Below are 17,529 nucleotides of genomic sequence, written 5' to 3' on the forward strand. Positions count from 1 at the left end.
CAAGCACATGTTAGTCACACTCAAAAACTCTACTATGAGAACAGGAGGGAGCATGAATGCTTACCTAGACGAAGGCGGCAGAGCCCTGAAGCCCTGACTCATTGACGGCGAACCGACCGGATGAGGACCGCTCACAGGTCATGACCTGCACCCCTCATATCGACCGAGATAGGAGCTGACCCGGCCAATCCTCGATCAGTCCATGAATGGCCACGACCGCCAGCTTGTGGCAAACCCACTGGAGTAATTAACGGAGCGTCTCTCCGTTGGGGGTCACGCACACGCGCCGACCCCGAATATGCAGAGTAACGATCATGTCCCCCCAACTAACCAATGTGCTCCACCACACTTGGAATAGGGGGGCATGAAGCCAATGACGCCTTTGAAGGGCACGACGACCGTGCCTGCTTCGCCACTCGTTCGACGGCGACGTCTTCGCTCGCAAAGTGCTTCCTTGACTCAGGAACATCACCGTGCATTTCCATATCACACCCGCCACCAATGGATACGACCATAGGCTCATGGTGCTCCACTGAGGTAATGACAGCGCCCCTGTCTCCTTTGTCCTTAGAGGCGCTCATGTCGCCACCCATCTCCATGGGCTCCTCTGACTTGAGTTCTGCCTCCACGTCGCTCCGGCTCTCACCCCCAGGACTCGCTGGCTGATCTCCTTCTCCTTTTTGAACCTCCTTTGAGCCTTCTTGGCTTTCTTCTTCTTGGCAAGCGCTACCCCCCGTTAGGTAGCTTGTCGAGCTGTGCCCTCTGGCCCCCTCAGAAGATGCGGCTAGGATTTATAGCCCGAGAGTCACTTCGACATGGACAACTCGAAATCAATCAAAACATCAAAACAAGCAGGATAAGGTCATGGGAAAGGGGGCCATACCATATTGGACAGCTTTGTAGCATGAAGAGGTCCGGGCGTCCCTTCGAGGGAGTCTTTATCCCTCAGTTGCAGCACCCGATTGAGTCGACTCCAGACTTCATCCTTTTGGCAACTAATTTGATGCCGCACGGTCGAGATCCATCGACTAGAGTACTCCCACATTGGTCGCCTTCTCTCCACCAATAGGGCGACCTAATGGTGGAAGAAGGTATGAAAGACCCACAACCCGTTGAGGCCATGCTGCACAAGCCTCTGAAGCTTCATCTCGATAACCTCCAATTTGTTTTGCCGACCGATGGGACCCCATGACCAGCTCTGCCTCCTCTCTGGCCTTCTTCTGGTGAACATCGAGAATGGCGCTTCTGCTGGGTTCCTGATGTAGAACCACTCACCGTGCCACCCTCGATTGGAGTCATAGGGGGAGTATGTAGGGTAGGGGACTGATGACTTCGGTTTCTTCTACAAGGCGAATCCCCCAACCAGCGCGATTCTAGGAAGCTTCCCCCTAGATAGGGCTCACCCGCTGAAGATCCACCGGAATAGGTCCACATGTGGCTCCATCTCGAGGAAGGCCATGTAGACGGTGATGAAGCTAACGATGTGCAGCACCCTAGTCGGGTTGAGGTGCTGTAGCTCCAGGCCCCACTCATTGAGGAGCCCGCGTAGGAACCAGTGCGTGGGATACCCAAGCCCATGCTTGTGGAAGGCGAGGAAGGAGATGACCTCGTTGGCCTAGGGTTGCAGAACAATTTCCCTCGGTGCAGGAGCCCTCCAATGCACCACCTCCTTCGATGGGGGCAACCCCTTCTCGGTGAAGGCGACCAGCACCTCCTCATCCACGTTGGAAGGCCTCCAGTTCAACACCGCGCCTCAGATTCATGAACGAATATGTGAGTCTTCTCCCTCGCTCTACCCTCATCTCTCCTAGAAACCGTCATGGAACACGAATAGATTTGGCGAAAGGGAGGAAGGAGGAACAGCGGCGGTTGAAGGAAGGCAAAAGAACAGGAGGAAAAAACTCTCCCTTCCCTCTATTTAATGCAGAAAAGCATGCGGCAGGACGTGGCCCTAACTGATGGGACGCGCCCTGCCTGTCAAAACATCACCCGATTAATGGGACGTGGCCTAGGCAGGGCCCACCACTACCGCAACTTGGGCGCAGGAAATAAGGCTCAATTGCACGCAAACGATCCTCTGCTTTCCTAGGAAGGATTTGGAAGGGCCACCAACAAAATCTCCATCGAGAAGAGACCAATGGGTCACCCAAGTCGATCGAATGGCTCGGGCGGCTGCCAAGAGACAGGTAAGGAGCAGCGGGATGACTCATGTAGGTTATACCAACCCCGTCATGAACAATGGACACGGATCCTATTTAGACATATCCGATAGGAGCTCCCTAGACCCGTCACTCGAGCCAACGAGGTAACCTTACCAAAACCCTTTTTTGTTTTCTAGTGCATAATCATTCATCCATTCTCATGCATACATTCATACATTCATCTCATACATCCAAGCATTGCATATGCAGTTGTTGCATCACAACGCTTTGTGTTGCGGCATGAAGCGGCAGTCGCCTCATTTGATATGAGCGACGATCGACTGAGGTTCAAAGGCCGGCCCACGAAGGGCTCGAGGCCGCCTCACGTCAAATAGAGCTAGAGGAGAAAATGCAAATGAGCCCCAACGGCCCTCGCCTGACCCGATCAGAAGTAGATAGGGTCATCTCAACCTTCTCGTTCGATCTTGACCTCAAGCCATGCCCATAGAATCTCCATCGAGGGGAGGCCAGCGGGCCACCTGAGTCAGTCTCTAGAACGGCTTGGGCATCTACTGGGAGGTGGGTTAAGGAGCAGTGGAAAGCCACATGAGGGTTATGTCGACACTGTTACGAATGATGAATCCAGATTCCACTCGAACGTACCCGTATTAAACTCACCGAGCGCGCCACTCGAGCCATCGAGGCAAGCGACGTTAGCTCAACCCCTCTGGTTGCGGAAACCGCGGATGGGGAAACACACAAAATTAGATCGACCCCTCGGCCATGCCCGACACTTTAGGTTGGCGCTCTGTCTCGCCCGACCCCTCGGCCGCGCCCCACGCTTGGGTTGGCGCTCCGTCTTGCCTGACCCCTCAGCCGCGCCTGATGCCTAGGCTGGCGCTCTATCTTGCCCGACCCCTCGACCACGCGCAATGCCTGGGCTACCGCTCCATCTCGCCCGACCCCTCGGCCGCGCCCGACGCCTGGGCTGGCGCTCTGTCTCGCCCGGTGACTCACAATCTTATGCCCATCGGGTGCACTCGTAAAGAAAGTGTAAACAACCCCTTCATGACTTCACAAAAGTCCCAAAAGGATTCAAGGGCTCCTATCGGGTTCATAAACCTGAGGTCCCCAATGGGTCCGCTTCTCAGCAAAAGCTCGGCCCAGCAGACAGCGTAGTCCCAGACCAGAAGGCCTGGCCAAGGAAGGGGCATAGTCCCATTCTGACCTCCTTTTCCGACCGGGAATACGCCGAACCTCTGCTTGCAGCTCTTCCCCGACTGACCGAGGACGCCCGCTCGGTAAGGGCCCGGGGATCAGGCGGAGTAGATAAGATAAGGCACTCAACAACTACACAGAGCATACGCTCCAATACTTAGCGCACGTTAAAGCCCCCGTCACTCTCGGCTCTTCGGTTCAGAGTCCGATCAGGCCTTTAACATCCCCCTTCTTATTCCTACGCGTTTGTAACCCCACAACAAACTTTGAGAACCTAGGCTCGGGACTAAAGTTATTGACCGACTGAAACTGGACGTAGGGCACGTTGCCTAAACCAGTATAAATCCTATGTCATTAAGTGTTAGGCCACATCTGATCACAACGCACGGCAAAACTACAAATATTTACTTGTTGGTCACTTTTCGCACCGACAGTCGGAATTGGTTCAGGAAAAGGAATGGCCATGCATATATATAGACGAAAAAATATAACCGTTGCAGATAGAGCGACCGTTTGATTTACAGCCGTTGGAAGAGCGATCGTTTGATTTATAGCCATCGGAAGAGCAACCATTTGATTTATAGCCATTGGAAGAGTGACAGTTCAAATATATAGCCGTTTACAAATAAAAAAATATAGTTGTAAATTATTTGAAAAAAATAATTCCTCCAATATTTAGCCATACAAAATTGTGATTAACAAATATCCATTCTAATAATACTAACACGGTTTAGATATAAAATGCTGGACTTGGTAGTTACAAGTTATGTATAAAACATAGGTGAGAGAAAATAGGGAGCCTGAAATGAGAGTTTGGTTGAAAAGCCGGGAGAAATGAGGGCTGGAATCTGGATGAGGGATCCTTATTTGTGGGAGCAGAGGGGCAAATTTTGAGGGGTTGGTTGGAGTTGCCCTAACACCATTGCTCTGTTCTCTCCATCTTGCGTCCTCTAGCTTCCAACCCCTTTCTTCTTCCCCAAATTCATCCCCTCCGATCTAGTTTGCCAACACCGTTCCTCTCACTCAGTATAGTATGTCTCGCCCACGGAGATGACAACCCTGGTCCGATCCCGCCACCCGTAGCGGGGGCCGCGCCGCCAGCAAGCGTGGTGCAAGTTGTCGACGAGGTCCTCAAGCTGAGGACGTGGCAGCCCAAGACGGGAACAATTTGGAGGCCCATCTCGCCGCTGGTCGGGATCGGGACGACCGACGGCGGTGACAAGTGACCACCATGCCATCAACGTCGGTGGACATGGAGGCGACGATAGCAAAGGCAAATCAACCCACTCCATTCCAGGAACCAAACAAAAAAAAAGTCTGGAGTGGAAAGATGATGGACTAACTCATTTCTCAGAGTAAACACTTTATAAATTTCTCTAAAAACTTCTAGTAATCTAGTACTTATAATATATCATTAAAATTGCTAAATTATGTAGGAGAATGGACTATATAGGGCCATATAGGGGTAATAATATAAAAACGAAGGTTGATTCGTTATCTGGACTAGCAAACATAATATGAGCAAACATAATATGACAATATATTATTAAGTCTCTATCGAATTAGAACACAACCTTGATAAAGTTTTTCTCCTATTCTAAGGCACAAAAGTATTAATGGTAAATATATATAGCTTTAATTTTCATACCATTTAGGTGTTGGTAGAGTTAAATATCGAGTTATTCTCAACTTTCTTTGAGGATTCATAAATATGTAATTCCGCTATCTTATTAAAGTCGCCAAGATGGCAATGAGTTGGTCGATGTCATGTCAAGGATTGGTTTGTCCGTTGATGACTACGACGAAAATCTATTCCGATTTTCCACATGCTGGTTCTCGTTGAGAATGGATTTATTTAGATTAGATTTGATAAGATAATGCTAAGATAATGCCTCCCCCCTAAGCGGCAAAGTTTTTTTTGACCCCCCTCAGCAGCCCAGCCCAGCAACAAAAGCAGAGACGTCGTAGGCCTGGTCCCGTGCTTGATGATAGGAAAAAGGGGCACCCTCGCCCATGTCACGCATGACGCATCTTATTGCTCACGGGCAGGTCAGCCTGTTCGGGAGGCCGTAAACGATCGTGGATTATTTATTACTGGTTGGTTTGGTGTAAGAGAAAAACATTATTCCCGGCTGAAAATTTACGATCGTTTACGAGCAAGCGAACAGGCTGAGGGGTGTCTGGATGAGGAACTAAAATTTAGTAGCTGTGATACCGAATATTCGGATGTTAATTTGAAGAACTAAACATTAATTAATTATGAAACTAATTATACAGATAGAGACGAGTTTGCGAGACAAATTTATTAATTAATCCATTATTAGCACATCAAATTATGAACTAGTTAGGCTTAATAGATTTGTCTTGCAAATTAGTCTCCATCTATGCAATTAGTTTTATAATTAATCTATATTTAATATTTTAAATTATGTCAAACATCCGATATGATAGGGCTAAAGTTTACTGCACTGTTACAATGAGTACTGCACTGCTGGGCTGGGTAGATTTTTACGAGGGTGGAAAGGAACAACGGGCGCTCTCTTCTGTCTGCAACTGCGACTCTCGAGGGGTGGTTCAGGCATCCAAATAGATCCACCCACCAACCCCCTGCTCTGACTTGTGTTCCTCTCGTTCCCTGATCTGACTTGTGTTCCTCTCGCTCAGTGTCCACATGATCAGTATAGGATGGTTGATTGCTATAGTCTGTCTCGCCCTCATAGCCATTAGCGTCTTGGTCATCCTTGCCATCTGCCGCGGCGGCCACGGCAACGACCAGGGGGCTAGCAGGGGCCAAGCCGCCCCCCCCCCCCCCCCCCCCCCTCCCCAGTCTGAAACTTTTTTATATATTCCTCCTTCAGCCAATTTTGAAGGAAATGAGTTCTTGAAGGTGCTAGCAGGGGCATGAACTGTCAGTACATAAAATCCTTGCTTTTGCCAGGACTGCAAAACTACATACCAAAATAATATTTGAATATAAAAGGGTAGTAAACTCAGATCATAACCTTATTCCTTAGCACTCAGCAGCATAAACATTAGGTGGAATTAGTTGAATAATAATGAATTCTTAGAATGGAAAAAGATGATTACTTGGTCATGTTTAAATCTTGTAAGTTTGACTGGGAATTTTTTTGTCGTGGATAAACAGTAAAACACGCTGCCACCTAGTTCCTGCCACACCCAGGAAGCTAGAGTTTTGAGCAGTGCAACTTGCAAAATACTTGATGAAATTTCTTTGGAAATCAACCACGCGAAGTTTTTTCATACAATATGGCATACTAGAAACTGGAAAAAGAGATGACAACTTGCCCATTAGGAAAAAAAAATCCTGTCTCAAAGTCAGAAGATAGCTTGTGGGAATGGTGTTTGAATGCATGAATTTAGTAGCATCGCTCACTGTTGTCAACTCAATTCATTATACGCAAATCAATATTCAATGTGATCATAAGCATTTAACACATATTCTCACAAATGAAATGAGAATATCTATCACATCACTCCTACAATAAGTTCAGTACAAAGGATGACCTGGCCTAAATGTAACTTAAGAACTCAGGACACTGGCTCAATTGCAAGGAAAAACTATACCCTGCATGCTAATGTTCATATCTTCAGGCAAAACTGTTTCGCTACCAGTTGTTTTCAGCTACAAACATATCTAACCACACCACCAGCAACTCGTGGCCCGATCCACCGCATGTGACTTTGCACACCCAGTAATCGTGATAATCTCGTCAACTTTCCCCATGAATTCATCTTCTCCTTGTTCCTTGTGAGGCATAATCTGCAACGAAGAAGACAGCACCCAAACCTTTGCATCCAATGTCCTAAGGGCCGCTGGATCACGGTCATAATCCTGCATGCCCAAACAAAGGACAGTTTGGAATTACAATGGATCATCAAGAAAAAGATTAGACACTAAGGATTCAAAAGACACTACCTTCTCAGTAACTAAGACTATGATATCTTTGCTGTGCTGGTCCATGAGATTCCTCACCATTTCTTGGATTATCTCTAGGTCCTATTGGAGGTAAATAATAAGAGAAAAGGCAACCATCACATGATGAGTGGAAAATAGCCATCGCTAATACAATACATGATCACAGAAGCTGAGTATTCTGTTGCTTTAGCAGAGAACAGAAGTAGTTTGCTGCATCGTTACAAGTAGTGGTTCATATATTTTGCAGTCAAATAACTAGGACAGGGTGCATGTACATGCTGGACTACATGTCGGTGTGCGTTCTGTTTCAAGACTCATTTTTAAAGTAGGCATCTTGATTGTGTGGAATTTAGCAGTGGTGAGAAATAAAAGAGATGGCTACACTTACATGAGCATTGAAGAAATGATGGTCACTGAAATCCAACCTATCAACTTTGAGTGGACCAATCTGCAGCAGCAAGGAGAGATATTACAATTGAATAAGGATGGAATGGGCTTAGATTTTGTGCTTTCAATGAATTACTTCACTTTATAATGTTTAGTACAGGAAAGGATCAAATGCTTCCGATTGATTAAGGAAATAGGTGTGTAATAACTAGTGCAGGCTACAACAAATTTCTAAGCAGGGCATTCACAGGTTCAACCCTTGCTAACAATAACATGTTTCCAACAGTTCATGTTGTATTCCCACCACAAACAGGATTATGGCAGAGAATATGTAATGCCAAGAGGTTCTGCACAATGGAAATAAACACAGGTAAAAAAAAAAGTACCTCTCTGACTGTATGAATGAAAGCATTTGGACAGCCAATTGCAGAAACACATAGCACGATCTTATCATTCAACACATTAAGGGGAAGTCTCTGTAATGGTTGCTTAACTTCAAAAAGATGTGATGGAGCCAATCTGCTGTAGAACACTGAGCATGTTGCGCTATTATCCGCTATTGTGGACCTTATTGATTTAAGTTGCGCTTCAGAAGCCTGTTAAGGAGAAAATGATAATTCAGAGAACAATTCAAGCAATGATCAATTGCTTCTGGTCTGGTAAACATATTCTAATCTACAACAAATAACTCATATCTAACAATGATATTCTTTATAGAGGGCGAAAAACTCAAAGCGAAGGTGACAGTTACTGTGCATATTGATTCAAGTTCAAACAGTTAATCCTACGAAAAGGGAAAAAGGACGGAAAACCCTTCTCGTTTCTTCAGGTCCTCTTATCTCTCAAACTACTTTAACCTAACTGGTCCCTGAAGGTAATTATTACTTATTGTATGGAAATTTAATTTTCAATTGAGGAGTATGCGCTTTGGAATTTTGGAACAACTCCATGCTCTTCCATACTACTTGAAAACAGACAGGCACAATTAACAATAAGAAGCAGTAACATGTCCCTCCAATTTCTTGAAAAGATCAACTACACACTTCAACAACATAGTTTTATACATAAGCCAGAGCTATGACCCACACCATCAGTGCAATAGTAATGTTATAACAGTAAGCTGTAAAGCAAAACAAGATAAGAGACGGTAATTTCTCTATTACCACATACCATGTCAGCATTATGGATGATCACAATATCAGCTCGACCAAGTGTGCTCAGAGGTTCTCTCATGGGTCCTCGTGGAATGAAATGGGTGTTTCCCCATGGAGCCAACCCATTAACCATCACAATCTCCACATCTCGGAGCAAGCTCCAATGCTGCCTAAAAGGAAGGGATGTATGGAAAGAGCATATAAGTAAACAGCCATAATGATAGCTTCATCCATAATCCCACATAACGTTGTCAAACAATTACTAAATCGGAAAACAGAAGACAAAATGCATCTCCATGTGTACCTGCATACCGTCATCTAATATGGCTACCCCAATCCTACTACCAGATTCCAATTTGCAGGCTGATGAAAGCTTCTTCTCGGCACAGGTGGTCTGAAAATGGTGGGTAAAGCCATATTCTTGCAGCATGGAAGAAGCCACTGCTGTTCTATTTGCACCTACCCCAATCTTGGCCGAAGTATCAGAAAGGCGCCTCCGGAGCATCTTTTGCTCATCGCCGCCTGCATAACCCTGCGACACAAGTGTCAGGATTGTTCACCAACACAGACACTAAGGTAATGTAGCCTAGTTTTTGAAGAAAATGACGAAGAGAAGGAGCTTAACCCTTGTCAGAATTAGTGGAGAGACGCCGAGGCGGTGGAAGCTGCGGGCCAAGAATTCGACCATGGGCGTCTTGCCATTGCCACCCCAAGTGAGGTTGCCGACGCTGACGACGGGCACGGGCAGCGCGCGGCGCGGGCGGAGCCGCGAGAGGAGCAGGGACAGGCGGAGCGCGGCGGACGCGGCGGAGAGGAGGGGGAGGGTGAGGGCGCGGTGGAGGAAGGGCAGGCCCCGCACGGCAGAGTCCGGGGTGGCGGCAAGGCGAGCGATGAGCTGCCTCGCCGTCTCCTCCATACCACCATACCCGTCCCCGTTCAGGGACGGCGCAGCGGCCGGAGATATAGGATGGGCTGCCGTTGCTTTGCGCCGCCGCCGGGAAGGAGAAGAAGGCGCAGGGGCGGCGGCGGTGATGTTGGGCCTTTCTTTTTGATGGGCTAGCATCATGATGGGCCTTTTTTGGAATAGTTTGCTTTTGAGCCTTGCCCAAGTTAATGAAAGGATGTTTCATATTTTCTTGGCATAGTTTTCTTATGATGATGAACGAATTGACGATGATTATTGAAAGAATCAGCTAGGTATAGAGGGGTAAAGAGACTATTATCTTAAAATTCAAACAAGCTAGCTGCAGAACTAAGTTCCATTTACCTGAGCTCTGGTTTTTCACTAAAAAAAACGAGCTCTGGTTTCAACCGAATGTCTAGTACCGGAAACTGGATGTCCGATCAGGTAGAAAAGCCCCTATGAAATTATATGGATTTGACTGAATAAGTTTGAATCACTTGTTATCAAAATATCTCGGAGATGTAGAGGTAAACCCAAGTATCACCGCACTCAAATATGATTGAACAAGTAGATAGGGTAATTCCCCCAAAAATCAACGGGGACAAGCTCAAGGACACACAAAAAACACAAGCACACCAGAGACACAATATTTAACACAAAGGTTTTATCAAACCACAAAAGAATGCCTATATCCTCGTTGTTGAGGAGGCCACAAAGCCTCGGGGCTCTCCCAACCTTATCTTTTCCTTGAGCGATTCATGAAGATCGAGCCTGAGGGTTCTTGCTAAATATGTCAGGATAATACAAATTTCTCTTTTTTTGCGCTGAAGGATAATACAAATTTCTAGGAGCACTCCATAAACACTTAGGGTGCTCAACAAGTAACTCCTTATCGTCTAGGATTCATCGAATCCAAGAGTAACAAACTCAAATTCAAGTCTTAGAAGGAGTCTCCAAATGCTCAAAGGGTTCAAAAGGAATGTCTGATGTCCATCTTTCACACTAATATTTTCCCTCTCACTCCACACTTCAAATATTTCAAGTGATAAGTTTCTAGAGTTGTGGAGGAGAGAATTTAATGCTATGACTAATTTGTCTTAAAGTGAGTGGAGAGAGTTAAAAAGGGGGTAGATGGGCCTAAAAATGCAAACGCTATCGTGTTGACTCGTGGAATACCGAGCATTAGGAAATATGTGAAAAGTGCACATGAAAAACTCCTAGTACCAGTCATCACATCCGGTATGCTCAACCTGAGCACACGAACTAGAGCATTGGTTCAGACTTAGCCCACACGGCCACACATTAGTCCATTGATTGTGTATCATTAATCCGCAAAAACCCACAATATGGTTAGATGCACTTTCAAAGATTCAAAGTCATCTTTTACAGTTTTTTAAAGTTTTGATTCCTTGGATATATGAACATGTGTTAGTGCCGTATAAAAAACATGGCCGTGTACATATTGTTTGGTCTAAAGTCCATACCCTAAACAATGGGTGGCTCACTCTCTAGCATTGAGGCAAACACTGGAAACACATTTCGGATCGAGCTGAATTCATCATTAAAAAAACGCCAAACATTCCTATATGGTCGTAACAACGTTGAAGAGGTCAAGAGAATGAAGCCGACAATGACAGATAGACGTAAAGTAACTGTTAAAGCCCAGCTTTTTCAGATAAATTATGACGAGAAATCGTGCAGTTTCTTTCTTCAGATGTTTCTTTCTTTCATCTCGAGGAGTCCTTTTAGCTTTCTTGAATTTGGTCGTGTCCGTGTGTGCTGAGTGCTGACTCAAAAGTGAGTATATTCTTTTTGTGGGCCCATGGTTTGGTTTTTTCGCTGTCTTGGTTTTATTTGGCATTGGATTGGATAGAGTTGAGTAATTGAGTTGGAGAGCCTGCAGTGCATGCAGCTGGGGTATGATTAGACTGTCTCCAATGGCGTAGGTAAAGCGTGACCCAAACGTAAAATGCGTTACGCACAGTGTTTTGCGTCTTAGAATCACACTCCAACGGAGCATGCATCCAAAGCAGCCATTTTGGGTAACTGGCGAATCGATAGGCAAAAAAGCGTCGTCTCTCGCGACGACGCAAAAGCATTGCAGAGAGGCGTGAGCTCCGTGGCGCCGGCGGGGAAGCATAGCAGTGGTGGGTGGAGGAGAAGCATAGCACGGCGGTGGCAGTGAGGAGCTCGGCTCTGGCCGCGCTCGGCTCCGACAAAGGGTGGCGGCGGGTGGAAGAAGCAGAGCACGACGGCCACCACCACCACCACCACAGTCGCCGGCCACCACCACCACCACCACCACCACGCACCACCGGCCGCCACCGGCCGGATCCGGGAGAGGGAGGGCCGGATCCGGCCGCCACCGGAAGGGTCGGGGAAGAAGAAGGGGAGGGGAGGGGCGCCAGCGGCAGGGAGAGGCGGGGTGCTCGGGGCGCTAGGGCGGGGTGCTCGAGAGTGGAGGGGCCGGCGCAGACGCGGTGAGGCTGGGGCCGGAGCTCGCCCGAACGGTGGCGGCCGGGGCCGGAGCACGCACGGATCTGGGACCGCTCCCCCCCCCCCCCCGATGATGAGCAGCGCCGCCGGTGATGAGCAGCGTCGCGGTCGGGGAAGAGAAGGTCGTCAGGGTCCGACTCCACCCAGCTCGCGTTGTCCTCCCTGCCTCCGCCTCCGCCGCCGGCGTACGGCTTGCGCGCAGCGTGAGGAGCATTCGGCGCTCTAGCCCGCCCGCCACGCTGCCACGCCGAGGGAGAGGGAGAGAGAGAAAGGGGAGGCGGGAGGGGAGGGGGCGCGGACGGGAGCCACGGCGCGGGCGGTGCGGGTGGAGGAGATGGAGGAGGAGATGAGATATTTTGGGCAGGCACGGTGGGCTGTTGAAGAGGCAACGTTTTGGGTCCGTCACCTATTTACTGTGCCGAACCTAATTTCTGGAATGCGTCGCTGATATAGGTCTGGACCGTTGGAGATAGTCTTAGTAGGAGGAAGAAAGTGGCTAGGGCTGGTTTGCTGTGAGAGAAAAATACTATTTCAACTTATAATCCATAATCGTATACGAGCAAGCGAACAGGCACGTCAGCTTCAAAATATGGCATTTGGGTTGTCATCTTTCGCCAAACCACTTAAATGTCGACGACTGATGACTTCATGAGCAGTAGTGTGTGTCTCTCTCTGTATATATTCTATGGTTGGACACATCTGGATTGTAGAGTTTTGAGATTATTATGAGTAGAGATGATTAATGAGAGTCCCCAATGCAAAGCATTCACATTGGTATATGATACAGCCAAATATATAATCCACAGAATGAAATGACATTATCCTTCTTTTAACTCCTATCTTTTCGCAAGTGATGATTTCATGAGTATTGTGATTAATTAATTACTAATGAGGGTTCGCAAAGCTTGCATTCACGTTAATTCTTGGTTATTCAAAACCCATATGCTCCGTGCCAAACAGCCAAAGTCACATCATAGCTAGCATGCACATTCTCCTTTTGACGTCGGCATGGGTGTTTGGTTCCTAGACTAAGTCAAGGTCCGATCACATCGGATGTTTGATATTAATTTGGAGTACTAAATTTAGACTAATTACAAAATTAATTACATAGTCTGAAACTAATTTGCGAGATGAATCTAAGCATAATTAGTTCATGATTTGATAATGTGGTGCTACAATAAACATGAGCTAATAATAGATTAATTAGACTTAATAGATTCGTCTCACTAATTAGCCCCGGTTTCTGCAATTAGTTTTATAATTAGCTTATATTTGATCTTCCTAATTAGCATCTGATATCTGATGTGACAATGACTATTAGTCCCTAGATCCTGAGGTAAGGACTATGGTTACAAAGACTTCGAAAACGTGTAAATTGTTTATGTCCTCCAGCCAATCGTCCCACACGGCCACACCAACAGGACACGATCTGGCAACAAATTTTGCCGTGTCTGTCATGGGTGTGATGTTGCGTGGAGGTTGTAATGATATGTTTTTTTTTAGTATATGCTTCTTGTCACTCATGAGCAGGTACCTAACATGGACAGAAGCACTACTCCTGCTCACATGGTACGGTGTGCCGCCAGAGCCAGCAAAGTTGTTGCTTGACTATGCATGACGACCTAACCATGCATCTATGTGACTTGCGAAATTAAAAACAAACATGATGTTGCAACTTGCCAGCTAAGTAACACGAAGGATAGAAATTAAATTAATTAAACAGGTAGCTGTCTCATGCAACGCAAGTGCAGAACTTTTTGCTAGTGGTTATCGAGGAGACACATGTTAGGGATGTTTGGTTCACACAACTAAATTTTAGTCTATGTCCCATCGAATATTTAGACACATGCATGGAGTATAAATAAAGATAAAAAAAAATAACTAATTGCACAGATTGCGACTAATTTACGAGACGAATTTTTAAGCCTAATTAGTCCATGATTTGACAATGTGGTGCTACAGTAAATATGTGCTAATGATGGATTAATTGGGCTTAATAAATTCGTCTCGTAAATTAGTCTTCATCTGTGTAATTAGTTTTATAATTAACTCATATTTAGTCCTCCTAAATAGCATCCAAACGTCCGATGAACTAAAATTTAGTCCGTAACACCAAACACCCCTTAATCCATTATTACATGATTGGCATTACTGCTCTCTAATTATATATGTGCAGCAGTGCAGGTGTGAATATATGTGCAGCAGTGCAGGTGTGACGTGGTGTAACGCGATTATTGTATAGTTGGAGTGCTCATGGAACCGTCAAAAATTATGAATCATATATAGTTGCGCTAGATGTGCAACCTGTTGCACGCCTGTGTTATTCGTTCATCATGTCGTGAAATTTTCTCATGTAGTAAGGCTCGGATTGGCACGGCTCTTGGAGCAGCTCCGTCTCCTGCCGGAAGAAACTGGAGCAAATTTTCTCTTGTGTGGACGGAGCCAGTAAAATGTGGCCTCGCACCGTGTCCTCTCCTCACACTTAATTACCAAATTGGACATAAAAAACCGTTAGTCAGGCCACCGAACCCATACTCATCGTGCGCGCACGAAGGCTGTCGTCCGCCGGAGCCATACTCACCGCACAGGCGTCGAGGCTATACATGCACGAAAGTTTAACAGATGTCACCAGGGGTATTCAAATACTAATAAAAAAAATAAATTACAGAATGTCTCAATAATACGGGGGACGAATTTATTAAGCCTAATTAATTCATTATTAGAACATGTTTACCGTAGCACCACATTGTCAAATCATGCCATAATTAGGCTTAATAAATTCGTCTCGCAAATTAGTCTCAATATGTGTATTTAGTTTCGTAAATAGTAATGTATCTAATATTCGATGGGACAACGACTAAAGTTTAGAAGGTGGAACAAACACCCCCATATTCTTTTCTTTTTTATTTCTATCTTGTTTTAGGCATAAAATTATTCGAAATACTAGTGTGTGCGTTGCAGGTTTGAAAAATGCACGTATGAGTTAACCTCTAGATAGATAACATGTAATGTGAATTCTCAACCTATTGTCAGGATTTTAAATAACAATTTTCTCCTCCCCTCATGGCTCATATGTCCTACCAAATACCAATATCAAATAGAAAAAAAGATATTATAATAAGGCAAAAGTTATGGGCCGCACTTGCGGGCATTTAACGCACCACACACCCACCTCCCCTATCTCCCTCCCCACTTTTTCCCTTCTCTCTCCATCTCTTCTTCCCCACCGCAGCCACACTCGAAGGTGAGACCCTACCGCGGAACTTTGGCTGCTGTGCTGGCGCTCCTCGGTGACTGTAGTAGCCTCCTCGACGGCCGCACCACCGCCCCTTCTTCCCCAACTCTAGCATGTGGTGCTGACAGTGCAATCAAGCTTTAATTGTGGGTTTTGGTGATAATGACTACGTAATTAGAGAACTAATGAGATTTATCGAGATGACAAGCAGGGAAGTTATATTTGAGGATGCTACACGAAACGGAGGAGCCCCCAATTACAAATATAGATGGCTTCAAACTCAAAAGAGGTTTAAGATTATTTTATATCTTGAATTTGAGTATAGAAAAAGCCGTACTATAAAGGGGGACACAATGCTTAAGCTAATATGTGCTACCAAGTGCTCAAACAACCACAAGCATCCTTAGATTCACACCCAAGACAGTCCCCACTTCACTATTACCCTTGCTGTCTTGTGTGGTGCGGTACTATCGTACTTGAAGAGAGGCACTGACGCACTTGAGTCACGACACAAGGAAGTTAGCGCCCACGCTGATTTCCCCGGATGGCTCGAGACGTGTTAAACGGTCTCGCTCGACCCCTTGGGTGCGGAATTTGTCTCGCTCGACCCTTGGCGCGGGCTCCGTCTTGTCTAACCCTTTAGGTGCGATGACCGTTGTGGGCTAGGGTATATATATACCTTTTTCTTTTCTCCTCAACGGCTATCTACGATTTAAGTGATCATTGGGGCTGGGGTATATATATATATATATATATATATACCTTTTCTCTTTCTTCCTAAGAAAAATCTGCCTCTTCTTCCTTACTTGAGCACGTTCAAAGCAGAGCAGAAACTCTCTCTCTCTCCATTGTTGACCTCAAGCCATCAAGTAAATCCATTGATTTCTTCATCAATCCTTAAGGAAAAAGGGTCCCAAACTCAATTAGAGAACAGCTCCATTGATTTCCCAACTCTAAATAGCACTTGGTTCACGTTTTGACCAACGGTTGTGTTTGTTACTCTTAGAGCTTGGCTCCTAGCCAGCTAGAGCGTCGCCCGTGGAGCTTGCCAACTTGTGTGGTAGCCCCGGAAGATTTATAACCATCTCTTAAAGCTAGTAAACTCACCCCTCATCTAAAGAGTTAGGTCTCTTGACTTGAGAACGAGAAAGGGCTAGAAAGCTCTAAGCCTTAGTGGCTAACATCAACAACGTGGAGGTAGGCAAGCCTTGGTGGCGAGCTGAACCACGAGATAAATCATTGTGTCATTTGTGCTTGATTTACATTACTTGCATGACATATTATGGTTGAGGTGGGATTTTTAGTCGATCTACTTGTGTGTGGTGTTTTTACCACTTCTAGCTCTTGATCTGTGATTGTCATACCTGCAGTAAACTAGAAAATTTCTTCGATCTAAGTTTTCGTTCATGGACTTTGAACTGTGACTCAAAGTTGTCTACAGGTGCGGCAGTGCCATTGTTCAGGTCTGGCAGTGCCGCCCTCCAGAGCGGCAGTGCCGCAGGGTGAATTTGATAAAAGTTTGAGTGTTTGTTTTGACATACCTATTCACCCTTCTCTAGGCCAACCAGAGATCCTACAGATGCGCCATCTTCTCTCTCTCCCTCCCTCTCTTCTTCGCCAATTCCGGAGGGCTTAGAAGAGAAGGGGCTCGAGAAGATAGGTCGGCCAGGCAGTGCAGACGATGAGAGGGCGGCTCTAGGGTTCTAGCGGCGGTGGAGATGGTCGGGCTAGGTCGGGGGTGAGGGACACCCATGACATGGCGCCGGCAGGAGAGGAGGGGAAGAAGGAGGTCGTGCGCGGACGATGGGCAGCAGCGGGGGCGAGGACGAGGAGGGAGGAGGAGGGCGGGTCGAGGGGTGAGACCGGAAGGTTCGTGGCGCGGCCGACAGCGAGGCAGGCGAGGGTGGGGCATGAGGAGGGAAAAGTTGTCGTGTGTGTGTTTGACACGCTAATCACATCCACGGCCGTACGTTAGCCACGTCCTATAAACAACCACCAATGCATCCACCTTAGCTAGTGGATCCATAATAACAATCACCTTTCACTTTGGAGTTCAA

General features: G+C 46.4%; 1 protein-coding gene across 1 annotated transcript; it reads right to left on the bottom strand.

Moving 5' to 3' along the window:
- Positions 1-6,746: 6,746 nt before the first annotated feature.
- Positions 6,747-9,903, bottom strand: LOC136509027 (probable tetraacyldisaccharide 4'-kinase, mitochondrial). The gene is made up of 7 exons (XM_066503824.1): positions 9,463-9,903; positions 9,142-9,369; positions 8,854-9,003; positions 8,070-8,279; positions 7,685-7,744; positions 7,297-7,377; positions 6,747-7,212 (listed from the first exon to the last, which is right to left on the bottom strand). Exons 1-7 carry the CDS (start codon positions 9,901-9,903, stop codon positions 7,015-7,017), a joined length of 1,368 nt encoding a protein of 455 aa, XP_066359921.1. The 3' UTR covers positions 6,747-7,014.
- Positions 9,904-17,529: the final 7,626 nt, after the last annotated feature.

Source organism: Miscanthus floridulus, chromosome 15 (genome assembly GCF_019320115.1).
Source record: "Miscanthus floridulus cultivar M001 chromosome 15, ASM1932011v1, whole genome shotgun sequence".
In the NCBI taxonomy this organism is placed as follows: Eukaryota; Viridiplantae; Streptophyta; class Magnoliopsida; order Poales; family Poaceae; genus Miscanthus; species Miscanthus floridulus.

Bases quoted from the DNA above. Each gene is read 5' to 3' on its own strand.
- LOC136509027 (XM_066503824.1), bottom strand. From the start codon at position 9,903: ATGATGCTAGCCCATCAAAAAGAAAGGCCCAACATCACCGCCGCCGCC. The intron at 9,004-9,141 runs GTACACATGGAG...CCTTTTAGGCAG, and splicing joins TATTAGATGACGGTATGCAG to CATTGGAGCTTGCTCCGAGA. The intron at 7,378-7,684 runs GTAAGTGTAGCC...TACCTCCAATAG, and splicing joins ATCATTTCTTCAATGCTCAT to GACCTAGAGATAATCCAAGA.